Here is a 27,722-nt window from a genome sequence, read left to right as displayed (position 1 = left end):
GAAGCACTGCACCTAGTAAAAATTTAATATAATAAAACAAATTGAAAACGGCAACATTATTTTAACCATTCACAATTAAAGTGGAAAAATTATAAGGCAGCCATTCATGGAATGATTTTGTGTACAAATGGTTTGGAAAAAAGACATTAAAATTACAGTTCCATACATGGAGTCAGGTAAACAGCAATGACCACGCAATGTTTTTCCCTGGAAAGCCAAGGCTGCTGAGAGATATAAGAACAGTAAGAAAAAAAATATTATTTTTTAAAAGAAGTTTGATGTGAACAGGAATCTGAAATTCATCATGAAGAATCTGAAATTCATCATAAACTTTCCCACCAACCTGCAATCACTTCTCCTCCCCCCTCCACACCCCCAAAAGAATACAAGTACGCTTCCCTCGCTTCTTCCCAAGTCCCAGCACAGAACAGGAAGGGACCAGCAGGAACATTTATTCCACAGCATCTCTCTTATTCTGCATTTAGCTGATGCCACACGGACACATCTGCTACTGTCAAAAGCTCCTTGAAGGCTCTGAACTAGTTCCTGAATAAACATAGTGGTTTTCCTGGGCCTCTTGGATAATATTAGCCTTTTACACAATCCACCTGGAAATGGTTTTTTGAAGTCAACAGTGGGTTTCTGTGTTTAACACCCAGCTATCTGACAAGCCACAAAAATCAAAAAGTCCTGTCTAGGTGTGACAGCTCTGCCATCCTCACTTAAATTAATGTCAGTACAGCTTCTGCATCTGTCATCAAGTGCTGGAAAAGAAGTATTTCCCTTCTTTATATAAGGAATAACAAAAGCATTAGAACAGTAGGGAAAGTACTTGAACACACCAGGATCAACAGAAATAGCTTTAGTCCAATTCCTATCGCCAATTAAGAAATCATTAACTGAAAAAACCAGGTGATGACAAGATTATGGATTTCCTGGAAGGATTTACAGAAGGAAAGGGGGGCATTTAAACATTACCTGCTAGACCTGCTGCCATCTACCTCACAGAAGAAAAAACAGGCAGAGATGGCTATTACAGAGAGAGTAAGAGGAATTTGTTTGTACCAAGGTCCCCTGAGGAGTAGAAAATGATACCAGATGGCCCTCACTACACTCAATGCTTGGATTTACTGTGACAGATGGGGAGATAGGTAAAAAAAGGTTATAATAAAATGGGCCATTTCTTTTAACTCATTAAAATACTCTGCTTCAAGAAAATAATCCTCTATCTGGTACTAACAATTTGGAAAGGTTTGATAATTCAAAATTTTACATTCTCCTTATCACATAACCAAAAGTTTCTTTAGTCACTACAGTTTCAATTACAGAATTTAAAATAATAATTCCACACAGAGATAACAGAGGCAGCCAAAACAAAATGCCGTTGCCATTTCTAAATAAGAAAAAAAATAAAAACCACAGAAGTCTTCTATCACTTAAGTGCCACAATGAAAAGCATGTTATCAAAATTTTTGTGCCAATTTTAAGTTGCTAATGTTTTCATTCAAAATCCCTCACCTGCTGCTATAACTTGGATTCTATACTTCATGAATCATTAAACTGAGTATTACTATTTCTGAAGGTTGCTCCAGAAACTGGAAACATGATCTGAAGGACAGGAAAATAGAAGGATGACAAGATCTTTTAACAGTGGCACCTACGATTAATATGTCAGAGGTTACATTAGCAGTGAAATCACGTCCTGGTCAAACACACTGATCCTTAAAAGAAGGTACTATCCACATACTCTAACACTGGAACAAAAGGCATAGAATAGGACCTTAGTTATATAGCTCCCTAAACCATTGCTATTGTTATACACAAAATGAGGCTGAAGTGGAATGCAGTCGGGATGCCCCCTTAACTCCCAGGGCAAGGGGCACATGCAAGTGACAGATAAGAGCTCAAAGAATAAAAATTTACTGCTTTACTAAACATCAGCACCTAGTGCTGCACTAAGCTATCTCCTGCTTCTGTTACTGCTCTTGCAAAGCCTCCAGGTTTGGAAACACTTATATGGAAAAATTAAGCAAGGTAAAATAGTGAGATTATCAAGGAAGAAATTAACTAGTGAGAAATCAGGAAGGACACCTCTGGTGTAAACATCCCTGTGTATCATTTGCACATGCTAGAAACCTGTTTCACTGAACTTTTTTAACCAGTAACTTACTAATTGCATACATATATTGTAAAAAACCAAACAAGACCATATAAGAATGCACAGGAGATGATCTCATCCACATCATTAATTTTGCAGTGGCTTTTCAGAACACAGTATTGAAGGTCTAATGCAAAAAATGCTTGTTTAGGCCTGAAACACCAATTCTACCTGAAAATACTGTCTCATGGGGAAAAATAATTTTTAATAATTTTGCATGCATTTTATGTAGTAAAAGACACAAATAAACAAGCCGTCCTCAGAATCAATACCAGCTTCAATCCTGGGATACACCCGTATTGTTAGAAAGCCAACAGACAAAGCAACCAGCAGTCCAAGAGCCAGGCCATACCCATTACTGAACTAACAGACAAACAGAACAATGACAAAAATGTGAAGAAGTTATGAGGCACAATGGGCTGTGTAGTATAAGTAATAAATGGCATCAAAAACAGACACTCATTCAAATGGAAACAAGAAGCACTTCAGTTAAGAAGATATTTCAAGCCTTGACAATTCATTTCAAACAAAAAAAACAATCAAAAAGAAAAATATATTTGGCAATGTTATCTTTAAAAAGTGCAGACAAAGTACAGTTTAAAACAGGTATGGCATTAAAAAGTTTTCCCCTTAAGAAAGAATGTTATGCTGATTCTGTGCATGTCAAGAACTCCTGACTTTTCAATGCACTATTAGAGTGTAATATATTCTGCATAAGAGAAATGGTGCCTGACAAGACAAAGCTGTGCCTGGGAAATAGAGAGCGCTTTCACCGCTTCTCTGCAGTGAGAGACATCATGAATTGGCAATAATTCCTTCAGTAGATTCACCAAAACTAATGCTTCTCAATAAGAGGTGAATGAACAATTCCCAAAGGAAGAACAAATTGTCTAACAAGTCCACTGGGAACCCACCAGTTTGGTTTTCTGTTTGTTGGGGTTTTTTTGTTCAGAACTGCTTTAGAAACACTTTGTACTCTATCTGCAGCATAAATATTTAACTAAACATCTAGCTTCGTTATCCTTTATACCTTTTATTTAGTGAAAAACTCACACAGCCCTCCACTGATTTCAGCAGTTTGGACTTTTGAAAATGAGCTAGTAAAGTTCTCTGGTCCCTTAACTGCTGTCTCCATCAGATTTCTACTCCCCAGAGCCCAGAACAGCTCTATTTCAAAGGGCACTACTGGTATTTCTCTCAATAGAAGCAGTAGTGTAATCATAGTACCCTAGATGTAATTCCTGCTAACATTTTTGGTGCTTAACACATGACTGACTTGGAAGAAGACCATCTCCCAAGAAATAGTGCCTTTTTAGAATTTATTAACCATTGCATAAACAATCAAAACACTGTTCTCCTTGCTTCTATCCTTTGTCCTAAATAATGGAATACACTGCAAAATTCATTTGCACTTTCTTAACCGGCTGATTCTTAGTCTAATCCTACACTTTGTCTACATAATTTCTTTCCTATCAAGTGACTCTTCTGTGACAACAGCAGTGTTATCCAGAGTTCCAAGTGTAGCCCATTGCTGCAATACAATTAGTGACAAACAACACGAGGACCAGTTATGTTGCCAGGACAGCACAGAACTGACAGAGCAGAGCCCCTTTCTTCATCAGTAAGACTTCAACCTTTCATAATGCAGCAATCCGTGGGTTTTGCCCTCAGCTGTGAAAGCTGAACTGCAGGATACTTTGGTGATTGCAATTTCGTGATGAGTTGCTATGTTCTTCCCTGCTTACCTTCCTTAAACTTCAAATTCCATCTTCCCTGAGAATAGGGCCAGAAGTAGCAATTAAAATAGCAAATGTCTTCAGAAGAGAAAGTTACACAGAATTTACGTCAAGCTGCCAAAGTACATTTTGCTACACTAAAAACTTTCCTAGTATTCCTCATTTTGCAATCAAGATTCCCTCTGAACTCCATACAGTGGATGGGATGGATGATGGGTAAGAGATAATGGTAAAAGGAGCAGCTGACATTTTACTGCTCATGTCAGATCGAGGAGGAGAACAGTGAAATCTGAGCTTTTAGTGATGGTGTCCAATAGACAAAACTAGAGGAATAAGGCATCCTAATACTAGGGCTGCCACCTCCAGACGACTGAGTCCTTTTCCTCCAGTTGTTTCAGGTTTGTGGCTATGAGCAATTCCTCCTACTTCTGGAAGGACATGAACTGTGGCAACGTAAAGAAAAGTCCCAGCAGAAAACAGCATAGCAACTCCAGTGGCATTGACTTCTGAAAGAGCTTCTTTGCTGCTCTGAAACACAAAGAGCAAAAGTGAGGATAAGCAGAAGTTCTTCAATGAGTAACAAAAAAAATTCTGTATATGTCCAGACACAACAGGATTTCTATGAACTCTCTTCTCTTGCAATGACAATGGTTTAGCATGTTCTTTTGTGTCTTGCACCTCATATGTAGTAACAGGCACTCTAAAGTTGTGGTGGGCAGAAAGACACTCCTCATCCAAGTTGCTTCTCTTTGGACTTCTTGCAAAAGAAAAAAAGTCACAGTCTGTGCAGAAGCATCTTGTTTGACCATCTCACAACATACAAAACGTGTTTTGAAAAAAAATAAAGTTGATATTGCAAAGCCAAAAATTTTAGGAAGAACATTCAAGATTGATTTTTCCCCCCCCTTTTTCTAAACAAAGGGTTCAAATAAGATGTTAGCCTTTAAATATCTGCTGTTTAGAGCCAAGTCCCAAATCATCACTCATTCAATATTTCATTTGTACGTAGCAGGAAACCCCCAAAACTTTTCCAGAATTTCCATGCAAACTTCATGAAGAAATGCAACTTCCAGATCAAAACTGAGCACCTCTTCACATTCATACTAGGATTAAGATCACGCTACACATCAGTAAATGTAATGAAATGCAAACCCACTCAGATTCACATGCTTCTTGAACACTTTTCAGCTCAGGTGTGATCTTAGTTCTCTGGTGTATTCTCGGGTCATTTTTTCAAAGAGCAAAGATACATCTTCATCTGGAACTATAAAACTCGTGTGACAGCCCTGATGCCTTATCAATTCTCTGTTCTTGCTGAAGTGCAAAATGCAAACCCAACTCTTGATGAGCATGCTTCAAAAGAATGCTCAAACAGAATTCTTATTTCCATTTACAAACCCAACCCTTTTTTCTGCTACCTCTTGCACTGTAATGTCAAATATAATTCCTCTCTGACAAGTACAGGGATTAGCCCGGATGATCTATTTAATCTTTCCTCTCATGCCTTGGGTTTTGTGAGATCACGTCATACTCTTTACAACACATCCCCACAGTGTGTCACCAGCATGACCCACAGCAGTTTGGAAATACAGGACTGTCAAAAGATATGCTGTAAGAAGCAGAAACATTTAGTTAGGACAGAGATGATAAACCCATGTGCAGTGGCTCATTTCACAGGCCACTTGTTGTATAGACCCAAGACAAGACTATGCTTTAAGGAATAAGAGAGGCAAAAAGGCTGTTCTGGCTGAGGATTCAACTTCTGACATAGACTTTGAACACAGAGGACCACTTCTGGGATGGTAGGGGAAACTAGCAAAGATTATTTTCTACCTGCACATTAAAAGAAGAATGCATGCAACAATGCTGAAAATTACATAGTTAAGCAGGCATCTGATAAAGCCTGGTATATGAGTAAGTTGTTCTCAGTAGGGAGCAGTAGAAAGTAGAAAACACAGAAATCAGACTTTTAAAAAAAGCTATACAAAACTCTGTAAAGGCGTTATGTCACCTACTCTGTTGGAAAGCATGGGTTATTTGTTTTGTGCATTCACATTGCCACCTTTTCATCAGGTTTTTTTAAAATCTCCATTCTGCTAAATTTTTCAAGCAGTTTGGAATTTTGCTATATGAAAATCATGATATTCCTTTCCCCAAACTCCAGCACTAAGCTAGATTTTGGGCAGAACAAGATCACAGACCTACCTTGCTTAGCCCTAGGTATGTCACCATCGACATAACAGGTGCTGCCAATGCAAAGACCAGCAAGTGTTTTCTAATTCGATTCCGTTCTAGCCCCGCATGCATCAGGAAGGAAACCAGGCCAAAGGCAGCTGGTGCCTGCAAAAAAACAATACACGCTGGTAATACAATACATTCTAAAACCCCCTGAAATATGAGAAAAAGTTGAAATACAACTTACTACGAAATGTACTGAATTGGAAGAAATTCAGGACGAGCACTAGTATGTTGCAGTTAACCCAAATCAACCATCAGTTCTGCAGACCACCCCATCTTAATAACTGTACCTAATGGAAACTCACACTCTGGCTATCAGAAAACACATACCTGTGTAGTCATTATAAATATTAAAATGTTCATTCTGACTTGAGTCATTGCTATAATCTCCAAGTTTCAATTAACTTAGGTAATTTCTTTTCTTGTTACTACTACACATCCTTACATAGAGTTTCTTTATCTACAGCAGAAAAATTCTAAAATTAACATGAGGAGGGAAAAAATTGCCCAAAGACAGGCAACTGTCAGCCTCCATCTTAACAAAGACTTAAGAGGTCTTTTGATTACTTCATCAATCAGTTTCATTCCTGTTCCCACCAGGTAGCAAACAAATAATCCCTTCTCTCTCTGCTGGCATCCAGTTTCTTATCCAAAAGGCATAGCTGTCCTACTACTCACGAAATTTACTATATCTTTGCTTGCAAAAAGATAATAGCAATACACCCTGACATTTTTTATGTAGGATGCTAAAATGCATTGAGCATTTTTATACATAATCTTTTCTTTTTAAACATAGAGGATGGAAACCATGAGTGAAAGAAAAAAGATGAGGAAGACAAAAGCATCAATCAGGATAAGAGTAGGAAAAAGACACCAGAGAAGAAATACATTTCCCTTCAAATACCAAATATTTCATAGGAGTAATTTTCCTCTTCTAAATTTGTACAATTTCAGAAGTCAGTTAATTTGAACATTAAGAATAACAAAAGTTTCAATTAGCAACAGCCATAAATTAAGCTTCAAGCAAGATGAGACGTTGACATCACCACCTCTGAAGAGGGTTACATAAGCTTTCATACAGTTTCTTGTATGAACATTGAAGAAAAGACATACTAGATGTGGGTTCCCTAACATTTTGAACATGTAATTATATAAGCAAGTTATTCAATAATGTATGACTAACTACTGTAATCCATGCATGTGTTACCACAAGACAAATAGGCATCTGCACATGTATATTTAGAGCCTTTACATTTGCACAAGTATTAAGGAAAGATCTTCCCGTCTTCAAGAGCTATTGTTCACTTGTTACCAGTAGAAACATTTAATTCTTTTTCCTGCAGTCATCGCATATGACTGATGTTGAAACTACTACAATAACAGACGTAACTAGAAGTTGTAATTTAGTACACTGATATTGAGTGGTTTCAAAAGACTAACCCTTTAAACACTAAAACCCTTCAAAATAAATATCCTTTCCATTTTCTTAAGAACATCACAGAAACAAAAGATTTGTTATCAGCATAAAACTGCTTTTCCTCCTTTAATGCCCTAGCATATATTTTTGTGCTTCGCTTCTCTGGATACATCTCTTACAGCAGTAAGAATCTATAGGGCTTTTTTTTGTTAAAACAACCAAACACTACCACACTAGCTTCTGAAGAAGTGTGAAGCTGACATTTCTTCATGAGCTATTATTCTCTCCTTACTTTTGGGAGACTTTGGGAGACTTGTCCCAACCACTGCAACCAAGGTAGGCAGTAGGCAGTCAGATTTCTCTTTCATTTGTACCCCATTCAGACCTAGCATCAATCATTTATTTTTCCATCATACATCATACCAGTGCTTTTTGGTCCCTGAAACTGTACTATTAACCTGTTTATTTCAATGGCATTACATCACTGAGGAAACTTTAGATCTTTAGCAATTCCTCTGTGCTTTAGTAGTCTTTTGAAGAGCAAGTAAGATTTTTTTGGATGATGACTTACCTTGTGCAACATAATTGCAACAAACACTATCAACTGGACACTAGTCTGAGAAGTAGAAGCTGCTGCACCCAATGCAACACCATCAGCTGAAAAAGGAGTGCAAATTCATGGATTATTCCTCCACATGAGCTTCCCCACCCCCTCAACGGCTGACAGTAAAAACCATGTTGATTTAAGAAGTTCTGTTATTCAAAATGCCATTAACAACAGCAACTCAACACTTGCCTTTGTTTGTTAAGCCACAAGATTTCAAAATATCAGACAACCCTCAACAGGAGCTGTCCCATATTTCCCAAGACCATGAAAACCATACTGAGAATCTACTCAGTATTGACGCATCCTTTCAAATTAGAACCAGGAAACAAGTTTAGTTGTTTTAGTCTTCTGTAGTAGAACAAGCTTCCTGTCTAAATTTAAAAAAATCTGTTTTATTATTACCCTTTAAATGATTTTTCAAATATAACGATTGTAAATAATTTTTTATCATTTAACATATATTGTCTAAATGAAACAGAAAATGGATACAATATTATTCCTTAATATATAGACACTTTGTTTAGTGAACAAGTATCTTTTTGATCAACATCTGACTTCTCTAGACAGCAACCCTCAGCAGAAGATTAAAAAGCATCATATTTACACTACATATCAATCAAGAATAAAAATGATCTAATTATTTCTGCATGGGTTGACTGCAACACATGCACAGTCAGTCCTTGCAAGTCAGACTGTGCTTCAGTTAAATCTTTGTGCTCCACCTTCGTCTTTTTCCCTACAAGATACTATTTTTTAAATTAGTATTTTTAAAAAAAACACAGGTGAACCAACAAGCAAACCCAAAGGTGTTTCATACTACTTATCAAATGTGTTAGCATGTACTGAAATTCAGCAGGCTAGAGGAGCCAGCAAAGGAACTGAGGTGGCAGAGAATGAGCATCATACAACCTTTCAAATGGGAAAAATAAAAGAGTGAAAATACTGTACCCAAATAAAACTCTGTGGAACATCTGAGAACTGGTATTTTCCCAGTTAATTCTGGGAATATCCTTAGTTCTCTCTGCTCTGCCTTTTTTTTTTTTTTTAATAAAAAGCAACCTTCAAATGCAAAACCCAAGTGTGTCCACCACATCCAAAGATGACCCACACAGCAATGGATGTCCTTGTCAAGCACTAACAATAGATCCCACGTTACCTGCAGCATGGACTACTAGTCCCAGTGTTGTGGTGATTTTGGAGTTGCCTGATCTTGCAGCTTCTGGATCTGAAACAATCATGAGAAAAGTTAATATAAAGGGATCAAATACATAAATGATGCTGGAAGAATGAGAAATTAATTCCATAAGCTGCACTTGGCTGACAGCAATGGTATACTCATGTCAAACATGAGGAGATACTCACTAAGAACATTTCCTTTAAACTTGTTTTGGATTGACCAATACTAAACACACTCAAAGAGAGTCACATTTTACATAATATCTGCATTCTGGTCTACAGAATTTTTCTAGTTTAGACAAAGTAATATCTAGCCACTTGGGAGATAACAAAACTGCAAGACATTGCTTCAAGAGAAAAGTGTTTTTCTCCAGCAGCTTTAAAAAAACATTAAAAAAACACTACTTCATTTCCAGTGACAGAGGTACAGGCTAGATAAAACTTTACTTAATATCCTATTTTATAGTGGGTATATTTAACACAGACACGATTAAATTTTCTTCTGGTATTTGCTATGATCAGAAACATAGAAAAGGGTTATAACCTGTACAAACCAAGGATTCTTCTGACAGTTGCTCACCTGCATCTTCCTGACATCCTTACTGCCCTTGTTTCCTTCTAAAAGCTTTGAAAATCAGCTAGCCATGGCTGTGGCTCCATCTACACTTCTTCAGGAGCACAAGGGTGACACAGCCCCTGCACTGGCCTTCCATCTGTCCCACCACACTAACCCCATACAAGCATTTGCACAGCTACACTGTGAACTGCCAAGAATCCCACCAAAATATATCCCCCCCCCTCCTTTGTGTGTTTTACTTCTCCTTTAAGATCAATTCCTTAATTTTTGAGGGCCAAATTCCACCATTAGAGGCAATTATGTGGGAGAAAAATGGGCAGCTAAAGGCAATAAAATATCTTCTCAAATGACAGAACACCTTTGGTATATTTCAAGTGACAGTCTGTGTATTAAGCCTCAGGTAGTAAACAAAGGCAACTGTAGTCTTGCAAGAAGTTGACAAACCTTTAGACAAAGCAGGAGATATTTTAAAGTAAGTGAAAGTGAAGCTCTAGACTAGTGTGGGAGGTCCAGCTGCGCAGTTACAGTAAAGGACCAGAGCTTACCTCTACTGCTTTCTGGATTCTTACTTAAGATAACCTGTTCTTTGCAAAGCTTACCTATATGTATGACAATTATGTAGGAAAAAACAAATGAATATAAGACTAACCTGAAGGTTTTTGGAAAGCCAAAGAAATCCCCTATGGGTGATACTGTAAAACAGACAATAACTCAAGTGTCAAGTCACCCTTCACCCCCACACCATATGTGCTCATACTGTTATTTCATATTAGAGAAGCAAGCTCTCAAACTATGCTGAATTTCAGGATATAGTTCCAGCATAAACATTTCACATGGACCCTGATTTCGGTTTGTAAAGCACCTGCTGAAACACTCTGGACAAATTAAATCTGGTAGCACTCAAAAAAAAAAAAAATCACAACATGGTAATTAAAATGAATTAGCAAATCTAATTCAATCTTACTGAATCTTTACTTACCATCTGTAGAGTGCACATGAGAGCTGCCTATCTGATCCACCAGTAGCATGAAGACAAAGCCAAGGACAAGGGATACACCGATGTAGGCATGCAACCTGGAATGGTCATGGCCATACTCAGGTACAACCGCGACTTTTGCGACCTTCTCAGACTCAATCACTCGCTGCATCTCGCTCGCCGGGTGATGCTTCCCTGTGACAGGCAAGCAAACAGATTAGGAGCAGGGGCTAAACATGACACGGCCACCTATTTCCTCCTTTGCTGAAAGCCTTCCTTACACTTTCTTGGACAATACACAGAAGTCCTTATTTAAGGTCTTTCTTAGATGATCTTTTTTGGGAAGCCTGGTTGGTCTCTCCTCATACATCTTCAGCATGGAAAGGCAAGTAAAGCATTAACACATGATAAGCCAGGCTACTTTGTTTAAATGCTGCACTTTAAATACAAATTAATTGATAAAAATTGCTGTATAATTCCCTTTTAATTGAAGTTGCCAATTTTGTCAATATTCAGTGATACTCTCAAGCAGTTACTTCATAATCTTCATTTAAGTGAGAAAATAAAAGCTTGTCCATGCCCTCCCCAAGACATTTACTTCATCTCACTGAGCTACCCTGAAATCAGACGAGCTCCAAATGAGTCTAAAATCTAAGAATGGAAAAGATGATGTCTCAACAGGTTTTTAATTAAGTTTCTGTGTAGAAAATGCTTTATTTTGTGCACAGTTCATAATATTAAAACATTTTCAAATATTTCATAGATTAGTAACAGCAACAAATGTCTCCACCTGCAATGACTTTTAAAAAGCAGAGATGTAATATTATAACTTTACCAACTTTTACAGACTGCCATTTACCCAGCATGTGTGATCTTTATCACGAGCAAATACCACACAAAATTCCCACCAATTTCAACATAAATTGCAGCACTCGCTCTGAATTTACACAGGCTTAAAAGAGAAAGTTTTTCCAGCACACGCACTTAACGTTTCCAGTAGTCTTTGGCCTAGAAGCTCCCAAGACAGATGCACAAGATCCTCCAACCTTGCTTATGACCATAGAAACATCTGCTTCTGCAATCCCATCTGACACAGTGGGAAATGTCCAGAAGTACATAGCTTCTTTAGTATTGGCCAGCAAAGATTGGTAAGAGTTGCCTTACTACATTTATGTGAAAGAGATTTAATACAGCTATTTTTTAGCAAAATTCTAGGTATTGCTTCCAGCTGATACAAGTGAATAATCATGGCAAAGCCTTCTTCTTCCAACTGCATGCAGAAATACACTGTTAAAAAGGTACAACCAAAGATCAGGAATAGAAAATTTTGAATTAAGTTCTCAACTACCATATAGAGCACAGTAATATTTGACCTCTTGGATTCAGACACTGCTCACCTAAACCATACATTCTTTTCCTTTTTTTGTATTTGCCCTTATGGTCCCTGGCAGAGACAAGACATCAGGCTAGAAAGCCCTTTGAGTGATACAGAAGAGGCATTTAATGCTCCTTGGCAGTCTTGTTATTATACATAGTTGTACTTCCACAGCAGATAAGGTGCTTTGCAAACAGTATTACTCAAGTGTTTCCAATGGGAGAAGAGATAGTAAATCTACTTCCCCAACTGATACTCAAGCCAGATGTTTGAGTTGCATGCTGTTCTGCAAAGCCCAGAACCACCTACCATTCACGTACAAGTCGCCTCCACAATGCTTAATAATCACGTTTGGCAGGCTCAATTAACATTTGTAAACCCTTTTAATGTGCTACTAAGACAATGTTTCTTCTATGTTTCCCTGTAGACCTAATGATGGTATTGCAATCTCTAATGGTAATTGTTTTCATAAAGTCTCCTGTCCTTTCCCTACACTTAGAACACAGTTATTCACAGAAGCAACTTTCCTGTATTTACATGCAAACTCAAGAAAAATTTATTCTTTGAATAAGAAGTGAAAACAGACAACCCATGTGCAAAGCTCCAGTGCATCACAGTCCAATATAAGGATGCAGGTGATAAGGATGCACATTAATTTCTCTTCCCTCACAAAGCAACTGTTAGCACTATACCATGAAGAGGACTCTTGTCATGTTCAAATCCTTGATCAGAAACTGCATTTTCTCTTAAGATCTGAACATGGGGAGAAATAACCCCGGGTACCTTTACACGCTGGGAGACAACAATCAGAAAAGTAGTTTTGCAGAAAAGAACCTCAAGATCCAGTGTCAGGACCTGAGGGAACAGCCTGAAGTTGTGCCAGGGGAGGTTTAGGTTAGATATTAGAAGTTCTGTCAGGGGAGGTCTTTTGGTTGGCCACTACTCTTCAGACATTTTAGACACTAACACCAAAAATCTGACTTACTCTAGCAAGTCATATTCTTGCTGGAGTATTCACATATCTTATTGGATGAGACACAAGTGTACATTCATCCCACTGTACAAAATGTTGTCACAGTGCCTTTGCTACAAAGCACACCAGAATAGGCTTGGTAGCCCTTGCAAGATTTCAAACATATCTTCGCTGAACAAGAAAAAATTACTTCAGACCACACAAGATTGTTGTCATCTATATTAAGAAGTTAAGTTTGCTTCGGATCATTTCAAAGTGTAAAACATAGTGTGTAACTCATAGCAATCTCTCTGACAGTGGTTATACAGTTTCATGAGTCAAAACAAAGGTCTGATGTCAGAAAAAGAATTTTATCTGCTGGCAGCACTCAAACCAAGGTTTCAATACACACAGACAGAGGTTTATGATCAAAGAATAATCCAAGTCATGATTTATTGTTGGCTCTTAGCCTACAAGGTCAAAAATTAGAAGTTATTTATTCTGTGGCCTGTGGGTAAATACAGAAGTAACAGTAAACTACTTTTGTATCAATGAAAACCACTCAAATGCTTGATAGCAAGCAACCAGTCTCAGAGTTAAGTTACACCTGAAAATCGGAAAACAAAGACCTTCTTCCTTTTGTTTTTCCAGCTCTATGAATACACCTCAATGTTTCCCTTAGGTGCACCTTTCTAGGTTTAATTATGTAAATAGGTGAATTTTAAAAAAAAAACAAACAAAAAAAACAAACAAAAGAAAGCTGTTAAGTTCTCACAAGCTTAACTTTGAACATCCTACTTTTCTAAGAAAAATACTAGAAATAATTTTTGTAGTTAAATCTGTAATACCCCTTTAATTCTGATCCTTTGAAATATAAAAAAAAAAATCTTTACTGATAGACTGTCTTTAGACATGATACTGTGAGTTAGACATGGAGTCTGAAGCCACAGACAAATTCTTTTTTTTCTAGGTAAATACTTCTGATATTACTAATATAATACTTCTGGGAGTATTTCCGCAGTAATGGTCTCTTTTCTCCACAAACTAAACAAAGTTACAGACCATGTAGCTCTAAACTGCAAGCTGTAGATGTCATATGTGAACAGTATGCCCCGTTTAGTGAAAAAAACTTCAAAAAAGCAAACGTTCACAGCAATTGTATTCACTACTAGCCATAACATTACAGGAGAAAAATAGGCTCTTCATAATTAAATTTGAATGGAGAGCAAACCCTTGAGCGAGGCCATCTGGGTTTGGTTCTTACCCTCCAAAATATCTTCATAAAGTGCATGTACTCCTTCTGGCACAATGACAGCCAAGGCAGTTCCACATAGCAGCCCAGCACCCAGAACAGTCACCAACTTCAACCTCTCCTGCAAGCAAGTACAAAACAAGTATCATCTTCAGGAATAAAAATGCTTTCTTTAATCTCCCTTATTAACAGAGGTTACTTGTTACATTAGTATTGACAATTTGCAATTAAACTTTAACAACAATACATAAAAATGGTTTTATAGTATAGCAAAGAATAATAGTTTAACTCATATTTTGGGAAGAATTTCTACAAGATTAAAAAATAGACATAGTTTATCAGTACTTGTACTGTTACTTAGGGTTATCTTCCTAGTTATATTCTAATTTGAGGCAAAAAACTTAGAGACTTATCACTCCTCCCAAACTCACTATATGATGTTTTATCAATAAAATTACCAATTCATTTCCTCGTGACAGGCTTAAGTCAAAGCCATGTACTAAAATCCAATTACATGAACATCTAATAGACTCTAAAACACAAGAGTTTGCAGAGGACACTTCTCACAGTTTCTGTAAGAGCTCCCCTCATATCACATGGAGCAATCAGGGGAGTCTAGGTCCTCTTAACAACCATGTAGCACACATTTTGTGGCAGAGCCATCATCATCATCTCCCATGCTCAATGCTACCAAAATACAAACTTTAACTACTGAGGACCTGGACGCAGAACTCAGTGTCTGATTAACGGGAAACCACTTGCCACATACCCTTCGTGTGCCATCCATCCTCCTACGTGCACCATAATGACACAAATTGTTCAGTCTCACCAAAATAGGCAACACTTGCACAGAAGAAGTAGGAGGCTCTAGGGAGATGCACAGCTAACCTTCTGAAAGCAAGCCAAACGTGGCCATAAGGAAACAATTGCAGCATTACTGGGGAAAATTCAAATAGTAATATGCAAGAGATGAAAACACCTGTAAAGTTTCTGCAAACATGCACCTTATAGTGCCATATATAATAACTATACTTGGGAAATTGTTATACAGTGGCAATCTGTGTTAAAAGACAACCTTCAACATCCACTTTTCATAATCATTTTGCAAAAACATAGTCTCTTACAAGGGAAAAAAAATTATTTTTACCTGCGACACTATAGCACGTTTTGCATACACACAGAAAAAAAGGGAAAAAGTGTCAAAAGTAATACTGATTTATTACAACTGCAAATACAGAGTACTGCTTGCTTTCCCTTGGGCATCTGTGAATTTTGAATATCCATGGAAATAATACACACTAACAAGTTAGTGTTTCAAGATAAGACTCCATCTCCTTTTCAGTACAAAATATTTAGATGTGGCAAATACAGAAATTTAATAACAGACTACACAGAGAAGCAAAAGTAATATAGTTTTATCCAAGAAATCAAACAATTTCAGTGAAACACACTTGTGTCTCTTGTTAAAAAACAGGAGCAGCACAGTAAACAGTGCTAAAAATCCAAGGGAAAAATCTTAAATTCCTCAAATTAGCAAGCTGTTTCACTGCTCAGTATTTATTTTAAATCTACATGGCACTGAGACTTTTACTGGAATGTATCAAAAAACTCATACCTACTTTCACAGACAACACAGCTGGCCTCTGTTATATCACCAAAACATTCAAATTGCTACAACTCTTTTTTTTTAAACTTTTGCATTTAGACTAAAACTTAAGAAATAGCCTCAAGAACTGGTACAGTGTTGTTTCTAGCCCTAAATTAGACCAACTGAGTCCTGTAAATTAGGATTAAGCTGAAAGGGTACATCTGCACACAGAAGTAAGGCGAAGCTCGGTACAGTCTGCACCTTTTTACCACCACTGTTTAGTCATACCTGGCTTTGCCAGAGTTTTATACTTTCAAGGATATCCTACTCTAATTACTATAATAGAAACCAGCATGAAATCAGAACACAAGTAATAGGTTCCATGGCAAAAAACTCATCTGAAGGAATGTAATAACACCAATGAATAATTTCACTGTTCTCCAGCATCTGGAGTATATTATGTATAGCATTCACTTTTGTTTTCAACTCAAATATTATAAATGGCCAGTAGGAAGAGGCATTTTAACTCACTTGGGCTACCTGCAAAACTTTTTGCAAACAACCAGTCATTTCAGTCTGAAATCGTCTTTGTTGCAGAATCCTAAGCAATCACTTTTAACAAAACAATTCTAACTTCTAATTAGACACTTCCAGGATTAGCTATGATTTGTATATAATTTGCAGAGATATTCTGCTCCTCTTTTAAACCAGCATTGCATGCAAACCCTTAAGACACCCAATTTAAATCAAGAGTAAAACTGAGTCAAGAATTTCTGAGAACTTAAAGATACTAAAACAAACTTGATTGCACACATGTACATTGATGGTAAAATACCGCACACACAAAAGGCTAATAAGTACATGATTACTGCTGATGGAGAATTTTGGATCCACAAAAGATCTGTATTCCTGCACTGCTGAAAGCCTTGAGAGATTTAGGAGACCACTGATTCAACGATATAAATAAACCACATAAAGACAGATCAAGAACCCTATCTTCAAACAACACTGAATATAAAGTCAGAGAAAACAGGTGACTATTGAACACATACATGACAAAATGTGAAATTAAATTAAAAAAGAGACATTATTAGCATGCAAGGCAGTGCTCTCAGCAAATTCACAAGAAAACCCTTCACAGGCTTCAGGGCAGAAGTGACTTTTGAAGAGTGAGATGCTGGAAGTAACAACACTGAAGACACATAAGGGGAGGTCCATCAAAGCATCAGACCAAGCACTGGCTAAACAGAACTCTGCAAATATTTATGTGAAGACTTCAGAATACATTGTTAGGTTTCAATTCATTTAGCTGACTTGTACTGTTCCTGAAATGAACAGCCTTTCCTTCCATGCTGCTCAGGGTCTACTGCTCCCAAAGCCTCCTAGAAATAATGGGACCAAAGGACAGGTACAACCCACCCTCTGACTCGATGGAAGAAAGAGTAACATCTCTTCCAGCACCTTGCTTCTCAAAAGCAGCACTGCTTCCAGAAGAAACAGGAAACCTCCTATAAGAGCACTCTTACTACCTTAGAACAACTAAATTCTCACTACACCATATCTCTATACAACAACCATCACTTAGAAAGAGAAAAAACCCCCAGGCACCAGAGGATATTAGGAGACTTCCAGAGACTGTAACAATTGTCATCACCTCAGTGACCAAATACACTTAATGATGAAATCCCATACTGTTTTGAAAACTCACCCAATCTATGAAAGTCTCACTCTCCCTCAACAGCATCTTATTTATCCAAGATAGTTTTTTTTCCAAAAGAATGCTTTGAGTTACCCAGGGGAGTAACTTGAACTTGTATTGTGATCAAAAAGTTAAGATCTAATTTTCAGCATTGCACGCTGTGAACAAAATTGTCAGTCAAAGTTTTCTGATAACATTCTTGGAATCGTTTTTGAAAGCCTTAATTTGAGTAGCCCATAGGCACATAAGAAGAGATAATCTCTGACTTCAGCAATTTCTTACACAAGCTTCTAATTCTAATTCTAAGAATAGCCAAGTCCAGCTCCTATTCATGTCCTTCCATGCTGAGACTGTGCTGCACCTGTAGCAGAGATGTTCGACTCGAATTTGGCATGTTTAAATGGCTTTTATACGCACTCTGAAACCAGCATAATTTTACACAGCAACTTCGAATGAAAATTAAAATCGCACTGAGAACTTCCTTAAAAACCTTTTAAGGTTACAGCATTGCCCCTAACAGCGTTGCCGGACTTCCAAAAGTACAGCGCTAACTCCTACTGGGAGATCTCCCCATCTGGTTTCTCCCTTAGCAACCAACGAGCAGTTCGGCGGACCTGTCTTACCTCGGAGAAATTAACTGCCAAGGGGATAATTCCTGCCACATAGCAGGCAACCAGCATGGCCAGGGACAGCAGGCAGATGGAGGGGAAGTCATCCATTTCGCCGCTTTCTGTGCGGTCCCTTGAAGTGAAATTCAACAGCAACTTTTCCACCTCGCCCGGCCGCACGCCTTAGCCCGTGCAGACACCGAGCTCCCAGGAGAGGCTCTCAGCCATGTCTCTGTCGCCCGGCGGCTCCGGCCGGCTGTGCCCCCAGCCGGGGGTGCGCGGGGAGACCTGCCAAGGCCGGGGGGCGGGGGGGGAGGCTCTGCCCCCGGCGGGCAGGCCCGGCCCTCACCTGAGCCAGCGGAACCCTCCCCCGCACCGCGCCGCTCCCAGGGGAGGAGGAGGCGGACAGCGAGCACCCAAGCGGCTTCTCACAGCGGGGACGAGGAGACGCTGCGGGACCGACGCTCCCGCCCCGCACCCGCTGCCCGAGTGGCACGTCCGAACTTCCCCTTCCGGGCCGGGCCGCGCCTCGCCCAGCCCCGCGCGCTTCCCGGCCCCAAGATGGCGGGCGAGGCCGCGGGCTGGCGGGGAGAACCCTGACCCTCACCAAAGATGGCCGCGCGTCCCGCCCCGCCCCCGCCGCTCCGGGGAGGTCTCCCCCGCCGGCCCTGTGGGCGCGTGCGCGCGCGCTCGGGAGCGGCGCTCTGGCGCGGGCGGCTCTATGGTGGCGGCCGTTGGCGCGACGGCGCTTCCGGCGGGCGCGGGGGCCTGTGGGGGATCGCCGCGCGCCACTTCTGCCTGGCAGTGCTGAGGGAGCGGAGCCGCCATGGTGAGAGCGGGATGGGACCCGCCGGGCGGGACGGGACCCGCCGCGCCCGCATGAGCTGTACTCCCTTCCCCTCCCTTCCCTTCCCATGGGTGGCCGCGGCCGGGAAGGCTGCGGCCGGCGGTGCGGGCCCGGGCGGGCGGCAGCACATTTTGGCGGGGCAGGGCCGGGCGAGGCGGGGGCACAAAGGCGGCAGAGGCACTCGTGGAGGGGCGGACTGGGGGCTCCCGCCTCCCCCCGGCAGCTCGGGCCCCTTTCTCAGGGCGCTGCTGGAAGCGCGTCTCTTTCCCTCGAGTCTCACTCGTCGAGCTAGTCTGCCTTAAATGGCTGATTGGCGCTTTCCATGCTGCTGTCCCTGCTCCTTCCCTCCGGTCGGAGAAGGGAAAGGCGGGAGCGTGCGTTGGTGGGCTGTCGGAATGGCACGCTGAAGTTCGAAGGCCTCCCTTTCATCGTGGTTTGTTGCCTTCACCTAATGAATTAGGATACGCTGCAGCAAGTTGTTGCCTCACGGCGGGAAGAAGCCGCTTCTGGGTCTGCAGCGAAGCTCCATATCTGCCTGGCACTTGATTGAAGCAGTTGGCTTCGGCCAGGATGAGGAGCTACAAGCTTTCTCTGTGTTGTCCAGAGTGAAGAGTGACCCTTAGACCACTTTTTCTACCTAGCAGAGGGAACTAAAAGGCATTTAGGTGTCTGCAGTGTGCTACTGCTAGTTGTATCACTGCACATCTTACCCTTGCAATCCGTGTTTGTCTTCCTTTTTTATTGTTTTGGAGCCTTTTTTTTTTTGCTTTATTGTCTAATAGACTACAATTGGTGGAAGCCTCTTTGCACACATGCTGCCTAGCTTTTAAGTTCTTCTGGTTTGGCTGTCGGCCCTGTCTTAACCAATTTTACAGAGTTCTGCCTTGAGTAACAAGACCAATTTGTAAAGTTCTCTCTAGAAGTTCAGAATTGGTATAATATAAACATATGGTGTCTCATTACCTGTCCTTCTTAACAGCCAGTCCACCTATGCTTTTAAAGAAAATGCAGGGAAGGGTCCGTATTGGGCTTTTTCAGGTAACCTGGTGCTAATGCAAAAAGGTTTATGGATCTTCCCTTGTTTTGGTTTTGTGTCACCTAGGCAAGTGGGGCAGGTAGTAATAGTCAGAGGAAACTTCCAGCAGGCTTCTGAACTTTGTCATTTTTTGTGCCTACGTGGTAGGGCCGGACCAGCAATTTTATCAAATCGAACAATTTCTTTTTTTTCCCCTTAAGGTAAAATAACATGAAGACCCTCCAAAAAATGCTTGAAAAGCATTAATTCTACGATACAGATGATCCCAATGGCATTAATTTTAATATTTTCCAGGCCACTATCTGATATGGATATTGTATAATGTCTGAAGTGATAATCAGCTTAAAGTCAGAAGCCCAAATAATTTCTGCTGTGAAGTTCTGAAAGAACTGGCTTAAATGTCTGGCTCACTGATTTTTTTAATTTTTTTCAATCTAAAGATTTGGATAATTTCAGAATGTATGATTAATTTAATGCTCCTCAGTGACCAGCTAATTAAAATGATAGTGCTGGAGAAATTGCCTGGCAAGACAAGCTTGTTCAAGTGCAGTGCACTAGGAACAGCCAAGTACTGGCCCCCTTGGGGAATTCCTGTCAAATCCAGTGTCCTCTGGCATACATGAGAGTGGACTTAAATGATCTAGTCTGCTTTGTATGATTCTTGTTATTACAGTGTGTAGCTCTCAATTCCCCTCTTTTGCCACTTCTGACTGGGAGAAGTCTTTGCTGCTTCTTTTACTCCATGTAACTTTTCCCTGGACTTCTCGGACTCTGCAACTGCTGTGTTATTGGAGACAGAATTTAAAGAACTGAAAACTGTTTATTCCAAGCATGAGAACACTGTCAGTCATGGGACAAGAATTTGTCCTGTTTTCTTCTTATATATTTCTTGTAAATCCTAATATTTGCCATTTCTATATTCTGTCATGGCATGTGATAAACACTGAACTGGTGGTATGGTTCAGGATTTTTCTGTCAGCAGTTGATTAATTTAAGCCAAGTAATATGCCTTACTCTGCAGTTGCCTCTTAGTTGTGTGCTCACCTTTTATATTAGCACTGAAAATGTTGGATCCAATTAGCAGCACTGGAAATGGCCGTTTTTGCAGCGTGCTTGCGAACTTTCTGTGCTATGCACCCTTTTAATTAGATCACAGATTGTGTACACTTTGAAAAATTCTTGCTCACTCTTTGCTCAAATTACTTGCAGTAGCAAAGTGAAAAATGTTATGGAAATAATGGAAGCCACAGAGTGTACAATCATCTAAGTCTTCCCTGCAGAAGAACAAGCTTATGGACTCCAACATTTACAACAGTTTTCTGTGCCATAATTGCTGTTTCAGTAAACTCATTGAAGTGTGAAAACCCAGTACATCTGTTTTGCAGGATAAATAATCTTGAATACTAAGTGCAGATTTGTTATATAATTTGTGTTCCCTTGAAATTAAATGAATAACTCAAAATAGCTATTGCTGTTAAAATCTTAAAGGTGAGGTTGACAATGTGATTAAGTTGAATCCCCTCCTTGCACTTTAATTGGGGCATTTGAAATCTTACTAACAGCTTGCATTTGGAATAAAATAAGTAAATGCACTAATGCCATAGCTTTTATACGTTGATAGAAACTGCTATTTCTGTGGTATCTTTTTTCAACACAGTAGCTGCTTTACTGGTGATTTTACACATTTTAAAATTCTGTAAGGATTGATAGGACTGATTGGAAACAAAAGTTAACCCAGCTTATATGAATAGTAAATGCTATTTGGAAAATGTGTCCTTGATTGCTAGTTCACTGTTTTAATATTATGCTGCTTTTTGGTGCTTCCTTCAGATAAATTACTTAAACACAAATCATTCAAACTGTGCAAGTAACCCGTTTTCTTGATGTTTGTTTTGTTTTCCAGTCTCACACAATTCTACTTGTCCAGCCTACCAAGAGGCCAGAAGGCAGAACATACGCTGATTATGAATCAGTGAATGAGTGCATGGAAGGTGGGTGAAGACATGGGGTTTTAAACACCAGTTTTTAACTACCATTTTTGACATACTGTCAAACTTACTCAGTAAGAAAATGAATTGCTCTTCATGTTTTTCAAAGGTAATTCACAAAAAAAAAAATTGAAAAAGTGTCTCATGCTTTTAGTTTGCTAATGTTCTAGCAAACTAACAACTAGTTGTTATTTGTTCCTAAAACTTTCTTTTAATCTTAGATATTTGTTTTTGATTTAACTAGATGAAGTCACATTCATTTTGTGAGAGTATGCAATATTGTTGGCGGGGCCATGCAGCAGACTTGCTTCAGTTCATTTTATTGCAGGATCAGCACCTAATTCTCACCAATCTTTGTGGTAGCACTGTAAAGGAAAGATTACTACTGGATATAATATATTAAATAAAAGATTGTGTGCAGTTGATACATAACTTACAGCCTCTTGGTGTATGTGCCAGAGTAAAGATCCTGAGGGACTTTGAGTCACCTAATGAGCTTGGAAAGAAGATTGACATACTAGAGCTGTAGTTCACTTAACATTAATGTTCCAGGAAGTTTTGCGAGGCAAACAAAAGCATATTAAAGACTGTGTAAAGCCTCTATGCTCACATTAACATTACATTCTTCTCAAATGTATCTGAACTATTTGTGGGCTAGCTTAAATAAATAAAACTGATTTAAATTAATTAAACTATTTAGGTTTGTGCTGTCAGTCTTACCTTAGTAGTCCTGTTTGACTCTGTGATCAATAATGATCATTCTTATGAGTTCTTCTGTTTCTCAGGTGTTTTGTACAGTAGAAATATATGTTGTAATTGCTGTCTTAAAATTATTAGAAGGAGTTCTAGGTGTCCACTGGAGCTTACTGCATGGAAAGGTATATATTTGATAGAGCTAAAACTTTCTCCTCTACATGACGAAAACTCTTCTTTCCGTGCATCTTACCTGATTTTATAGTATTATGTTTCAATGCAAATAGCTAGAACAAAAGAATTTCAACTCTGCAAAATCTTGACTGTCTCTCTGTTTTTATGGTATTCATCTCTAAACTTTCCTTATATTTGTGGATCAATAGCTGAAGAAGTTTCAGCAAATACAGTTTTTAACATTGCATTGTTAAACTTGTTTCTCTGTAGGAGTCTGTAAAATGTATGAAGAGCATCTGAAGAGAATGAATCCCAACAGTCCATCCATTACATACGATATCAGCCAATTGTTTGACTTCATTGATGACTTGGCAGACCTCAGCTGTCTTGTGTAAGTTCAGTTGTATAAATCCATTTCACTGACTCAGGGAAGTCACAAGTCTTCCCTCTAAACTCTTACATTTTCTTATTTGAGTGTTTTTTGCAGTAACTGTAGTGCAGCAGTATTGTAGCTGCCATAACATGTTGCCCGCTCCAATTATCTGCATTGAAATCTCTAAGGAAGGCTTAGAAAATGACAATTCCAGTTGGATTTTAGTCACATTGAAGCTTACAGCATTTCAGATACTGAAATCCAACAGTTTAATACAGCTGCTTATTTTATTACTGCTAGAATCTGTTTAAATTGGGGCTGTATGTGCCTTTGTGATGTTGGTCTGATTCCTAAGGAGGCAGAATAGTTACAGAACTTTTTCCAGCTGAGAGCAGTACTAGTGGTACAGTAGCAGTCTACAGAAGTGCATTAGAGCCAACTGTTTATTTTGAGCACGATACAGCAAGATGGAAGTTTCTGTAAATGCTAATGAAGTGCCCGAGGAACAGATGAATCTTCTAGAGAGCCTAGCTAATTGTTTACATGCTCTCGTGAAAACATTATCTCCAGTTCTCATTTGTGTGTCGGACTTGTGGGCAAGCAAAGATGGTCTCGAGTACTTTCCATTCTGACTGCACTGTGAAATCAAATGTTAAATTTCACTGTTCAGAACAAAACTTAGTGTTAGGTTGAGTACTTTCCATACCATAAATATCAAGGTAATGGTTTGGTATGACAGTGGTATCAACTTTGCAGAAATTCCGTAGGAATAAGGATACAAATCTCATATTCAAGTAACAAAAGACATAGTATTAGGCTTTTGAATCTCAAAATTCCAGAACATTTTTAAACCAGTGAGTTTCTGGTATAGACATTCCTGCAACTGTACTGCTGTGGCTGAAATCCTGGTGCAAGTACTTGTGTAGCTGCACAGTGAACAGACTTTGCCAGTTAATTCCAGTTTAAAATAATAATTTATTAAAAAAACCCTGAGCATCAAATTGTTTTCCTTTGTGTTCTGATGGACAGTACAAAATTTCTTACTGATAATGACTTATTACAAATGCCATTTGCTAAAGTTTTGAGTAGAATAAGTAAAATGGGCTTACAGGTTCTGCAGTTAGCTTGACCCTAGACATTCTGCCACCTTTGATTTTCAAGTGTCATATTGCTGGGCTGATGCAGGTTTTGAAAACCACAGTTTATCTAACAGACTAAAGCTCGCCAGTTGCTTTAGGAGGTAGCAGCTGTTTTCTAGTACAGTCTTGTGCCTTTGTTAATTAGGCTCGTTAACTCAGTGTCCTGCCAAATTCTACTTCAGCTTTTAGTTTTCCACCAGATGGCATACTTAGCAAGAGGTGTATCAGACATGTCCTGTGTTCATGGAGATTCCTGAAGTACTTGCTGTCTGATCTTGTGGTATAGCATTGTGAGTGGATTTGGGGGTGGGGGATAGAAATCAATAACTTTTCCTGAAACTAACATTTCTTACACTGCACAAGAACTACTGCTCTATCAACATAAATTCTTTCTTTGGCCTTGAACAAGTCATGCTGAGGTTTAAATAACAAGGCTTTCTTAGAAACAGTGTGCTTAGGGTGTTTTCCTTAGGTAAGAACTGTAAATTGTTCTGGATTGAGCTAACTTCAGATTTTTATTCAGGTTCTTACCAATGACCATCTCACCTTTCTTACCTGGTCAGAAGTATGTGTACCAGGATTTAAAGACTGATCAGAATTTTAGTAGTTCTTGAAGTATTCACTGAAAGTACCATATTCATGAACAAAATATTCAACTTTAATGAATGAGGGAGAAAGAAAGGCATGAATCTACACAGATGCAATTTCAGGCAATTTGCTTTCATTTTTCAGTCTCATTCTGCTTCGATTCAGCAGTGTTCTGGGTAACTGAATTCTCTGGCCCCTGCTGGTCTTGCTAGGAAACTGCTTTTATCAACTATCCCTGAGCAGCAAAGAAGACATGTGGAGTTTTGTTTTCAGTTTGCTTTTTATGAAGTGTCCTTGTTAGATGCAAGCCTGTCCTCACTGGCAGGAAATTCTTTGTCATCCATCTCTGAGTCTACCTTTGCTCCTGGAAAATTTTGGGTTTATAAATTTTCAGGAAATTCCAGACAAAAGTTGAACACTCGAAAACTTAATAAAGAAGTGTAGAAGTGTTTGGCTCCTTAAGACAAATTTGATCGTTCCCTGGTGGAACTATTCTTCATTCTGAGCTCTAGAATACTAAGATTCTCCATTAGTTGTTTCCCATAAGTAATTGTATTCATGAATTAAAATGTGAACACACTGTGATCCAGTCACTCGATAATAATCCTTGGAACATATAGTTTTATTTCAGGGTCAGACTGATCTGCTGCGTAACTTTTTTAGGGAACAGGATAAATCCATTTGATAAGTGGCAGTTCCCATCTACTTCTGATATTACTTATGATCTGTACACAGCTTTCTGCTTCATACACTTGAGGACACTTAATTGTTTGTGAAGTTCTTCTGGTAAATGTACTGCAGGGCAGATTATCATTCATTTTTTTTTTCTTTCTAGTTACCGTGCTGACACTCAGACATACCAACCGTACAATAAAGACTGGATAAAGGAGAAGATCTACGTCCTCCTTCGCAGGCAGGCCCAGCAAGCAAGCAAATGATGGGGGCACCATCATCACGTGGGTTTGGGGGAGGGCTTGGACAACAGGTGTGTACAGAGTGTAGTAGTGAACGTTTTGTATTATAGTCATCCTGTTGCCATCTTGATAAACTCTTTAGTCAGGACTGAATGTATTGTTAGAGATACAAGGATTTTGTTGGATTTGTCTCTTTTTTTCAGTGTAAATGGAGAAGAAAGTACAACATCTTCTGCGGAGATTTAATTTGGGTTTTTTCCTCCAGTTAGCTAATAGTCCTACTTTATTTGAACCCTTGGGGCTGTTCACATTGTACTTCACCACATTTGCTGTATGTGCCCTTCTGTGGGCTTTCCAACATTCGGTTACATCCTTGAGATGGTCCTAATGGGAAATAAAACTACCCTTTGGTTAAATTTGAGTGCTGAATTTTATGGATTTTGCCAAAAAACACAAATCTTTTTTCCCTGTTATCTGAGGAATAGGGCTTGAAACGTCACGTGGACTGAACCAACATGTACAGTCTGTACAACCAGGATTGGCAGTTCCAGGATTGACACAGGAATGCAATTCTCTCCAATGTACTTCAGTTCCTAGTACACATCAGTAGTTTCTGATGGATCTCACAGCAAATGCACTGGCTTAAAAGAATCTGAGGTCAAATTGACTGTCTATAATAAGCTTTCACGAAAATAACTTCATTTAAGTGGTAAGTAATAGCTGCTGAAGACTGGGAATTGAATTATTGAAGAGACACAAGTTCTTAGAAAGATACTCGGGAGAGGGTGTTAAACTTTTCTGTCAACACAAATACAGGTTGAAGATTAGACTACTAGCTCTAGAATTATAGTGACCAGGAATAAATTCAATCTGCTAACATCAAAACATGCTTCCTTTATAATAAATAGTGATTTTCAAAATGTAGTAAGTCAGAAGTATATTAATCCATCAATGGTTACTTAAATCTATAAATACTTTGGCATGGAAGTTCTATATCCAGCTTGACACAGTAAGTAATACTTAAAAGATTCACTATTGCCCCTCTAATAGCAATCTGGTTTAATATAAGCAATGTTATTTAAACAGCTTGTGTATCTTATCCTCCTAGATAGCATATAGTGGAATAACGTGTCTTTCCTAGCATGTTTGAGGTTATCTTCATTTTTTTTTTTGGTAAAAATTCCAATATTCTCATGCTGGATTATTCAAGGTGCTAAGTTTTGCAGTCTTTAACTGCAAAGACTGCCATTTTGCAGTCTTTAAATTAAGCCAAATAAACATCCCTTGACAGTACCTATCACAAAATAGTGATTTAATATTTTCCTCATTTTGTGAACTTGTTTTCAGTTCAAGGAAAAGCAGCAATTTGGGCTCTTTCCTTATTGTGAAATGTGCAAGGAGCATGCTGAATCCCTAGTAATCAGGAATTGGAACATAACATAGCTCTTCCTTCAAAGGTAACCTAAATTTGGTCTGATTAAAAAATATCTTCCTTGATTTTGGCTCTAGTGTAGTAACTGCAAACTAAGACCAGTAAACAAGTATAAAATATGAATTTCTTATGTTAGAGCAGAAAATAGGAAGAAGGAACTTCAAAGCAGGTGGTAATAA

At 39.0% G+C, this 27,722-nt stretch overlaps 2 protein-coding genes across 2 annotated transcripts; one reads left to right on the top strand and one right to left on the bottom strand.

Annotated features, from left to right (window-relative positions):
* Window positions 1-4: 4 nt before the first annotated feature.
* SLC39A9 (solute carrier family 39 member 9) lies at window positions 5-18,902 on the bottom strand. The gene is made up of 8 exons (XM_027641988.1): window positions 18,709-18,902; window positions 18,375-18,492; window positions 14,477-14,585; window positions 10,889-11,080; window positions 9,313-9,381; window positions 8,121-8,206; window positions 6,100-6,234; window positions 5-4,422 (listed from the first exon to the last, which is right to left on the bottom strand). The coding sequence occupies exons 2-8, from the start codon at window positions 18,468-18,470 to the stop codon at window positions 4,192-4,194; spliced, it is 918 nt and encodes a 305-aa protein (XP_027497789.1). The 5' UTR covers window positions 18,471-18,492; window positions 18,709-18,902; the 3' UTR covers window positions 5-4,191.
* A 153-nt stretch (window positions 18,903-19,055) lies between these two features.
* ERH (ERH, mRNA splicing and mitosis factor) lies at window positions 19,056-26,532 on the top strand. The gene is made up of 4 exons (XM_027642368.1): window positions 19,056-19,188; window positions 22,146-22,233; window positions 23,368-23,488; window positions 26,033-26,532. The coding sequence occupies exons 1-4, from the start codon at window positions 19,186-19,188 to the stop codon at window positions 26,133-26,135; spliced, it is 315 nt and encodes a 104-aa protein (XP_027498169.1). The 5' UTR covers window positions 19,056-19,185; the 3' UTR covers window positions 26,136-26,532.
* Window positions 26,533-27,722: the final 1,190 nt, after the last annotated feature.

The sequence above is a fragment of the Corapipo altera genome, unplaced genomic scaffold (assembly GCF_003945725.1).
Source record: "Corapipo altera isolate COAL_440 unplaced genomic scaffold, ASM394572v1 23b, whole genome shotgun sequence".
In the NCBI taxonomy this organism is placed as follows: domain Eukaryota; kingdom Metazoa; phylum Chordata; class Aves; order Passeriformes; family Pipridae; genus Corapipo; species Corapipo altera.
The sequence above is the reverse complement of the archived record's forward strand: the minus strand, read 5'-3'. Positions and strand labels throughout refer to the sequence as shown.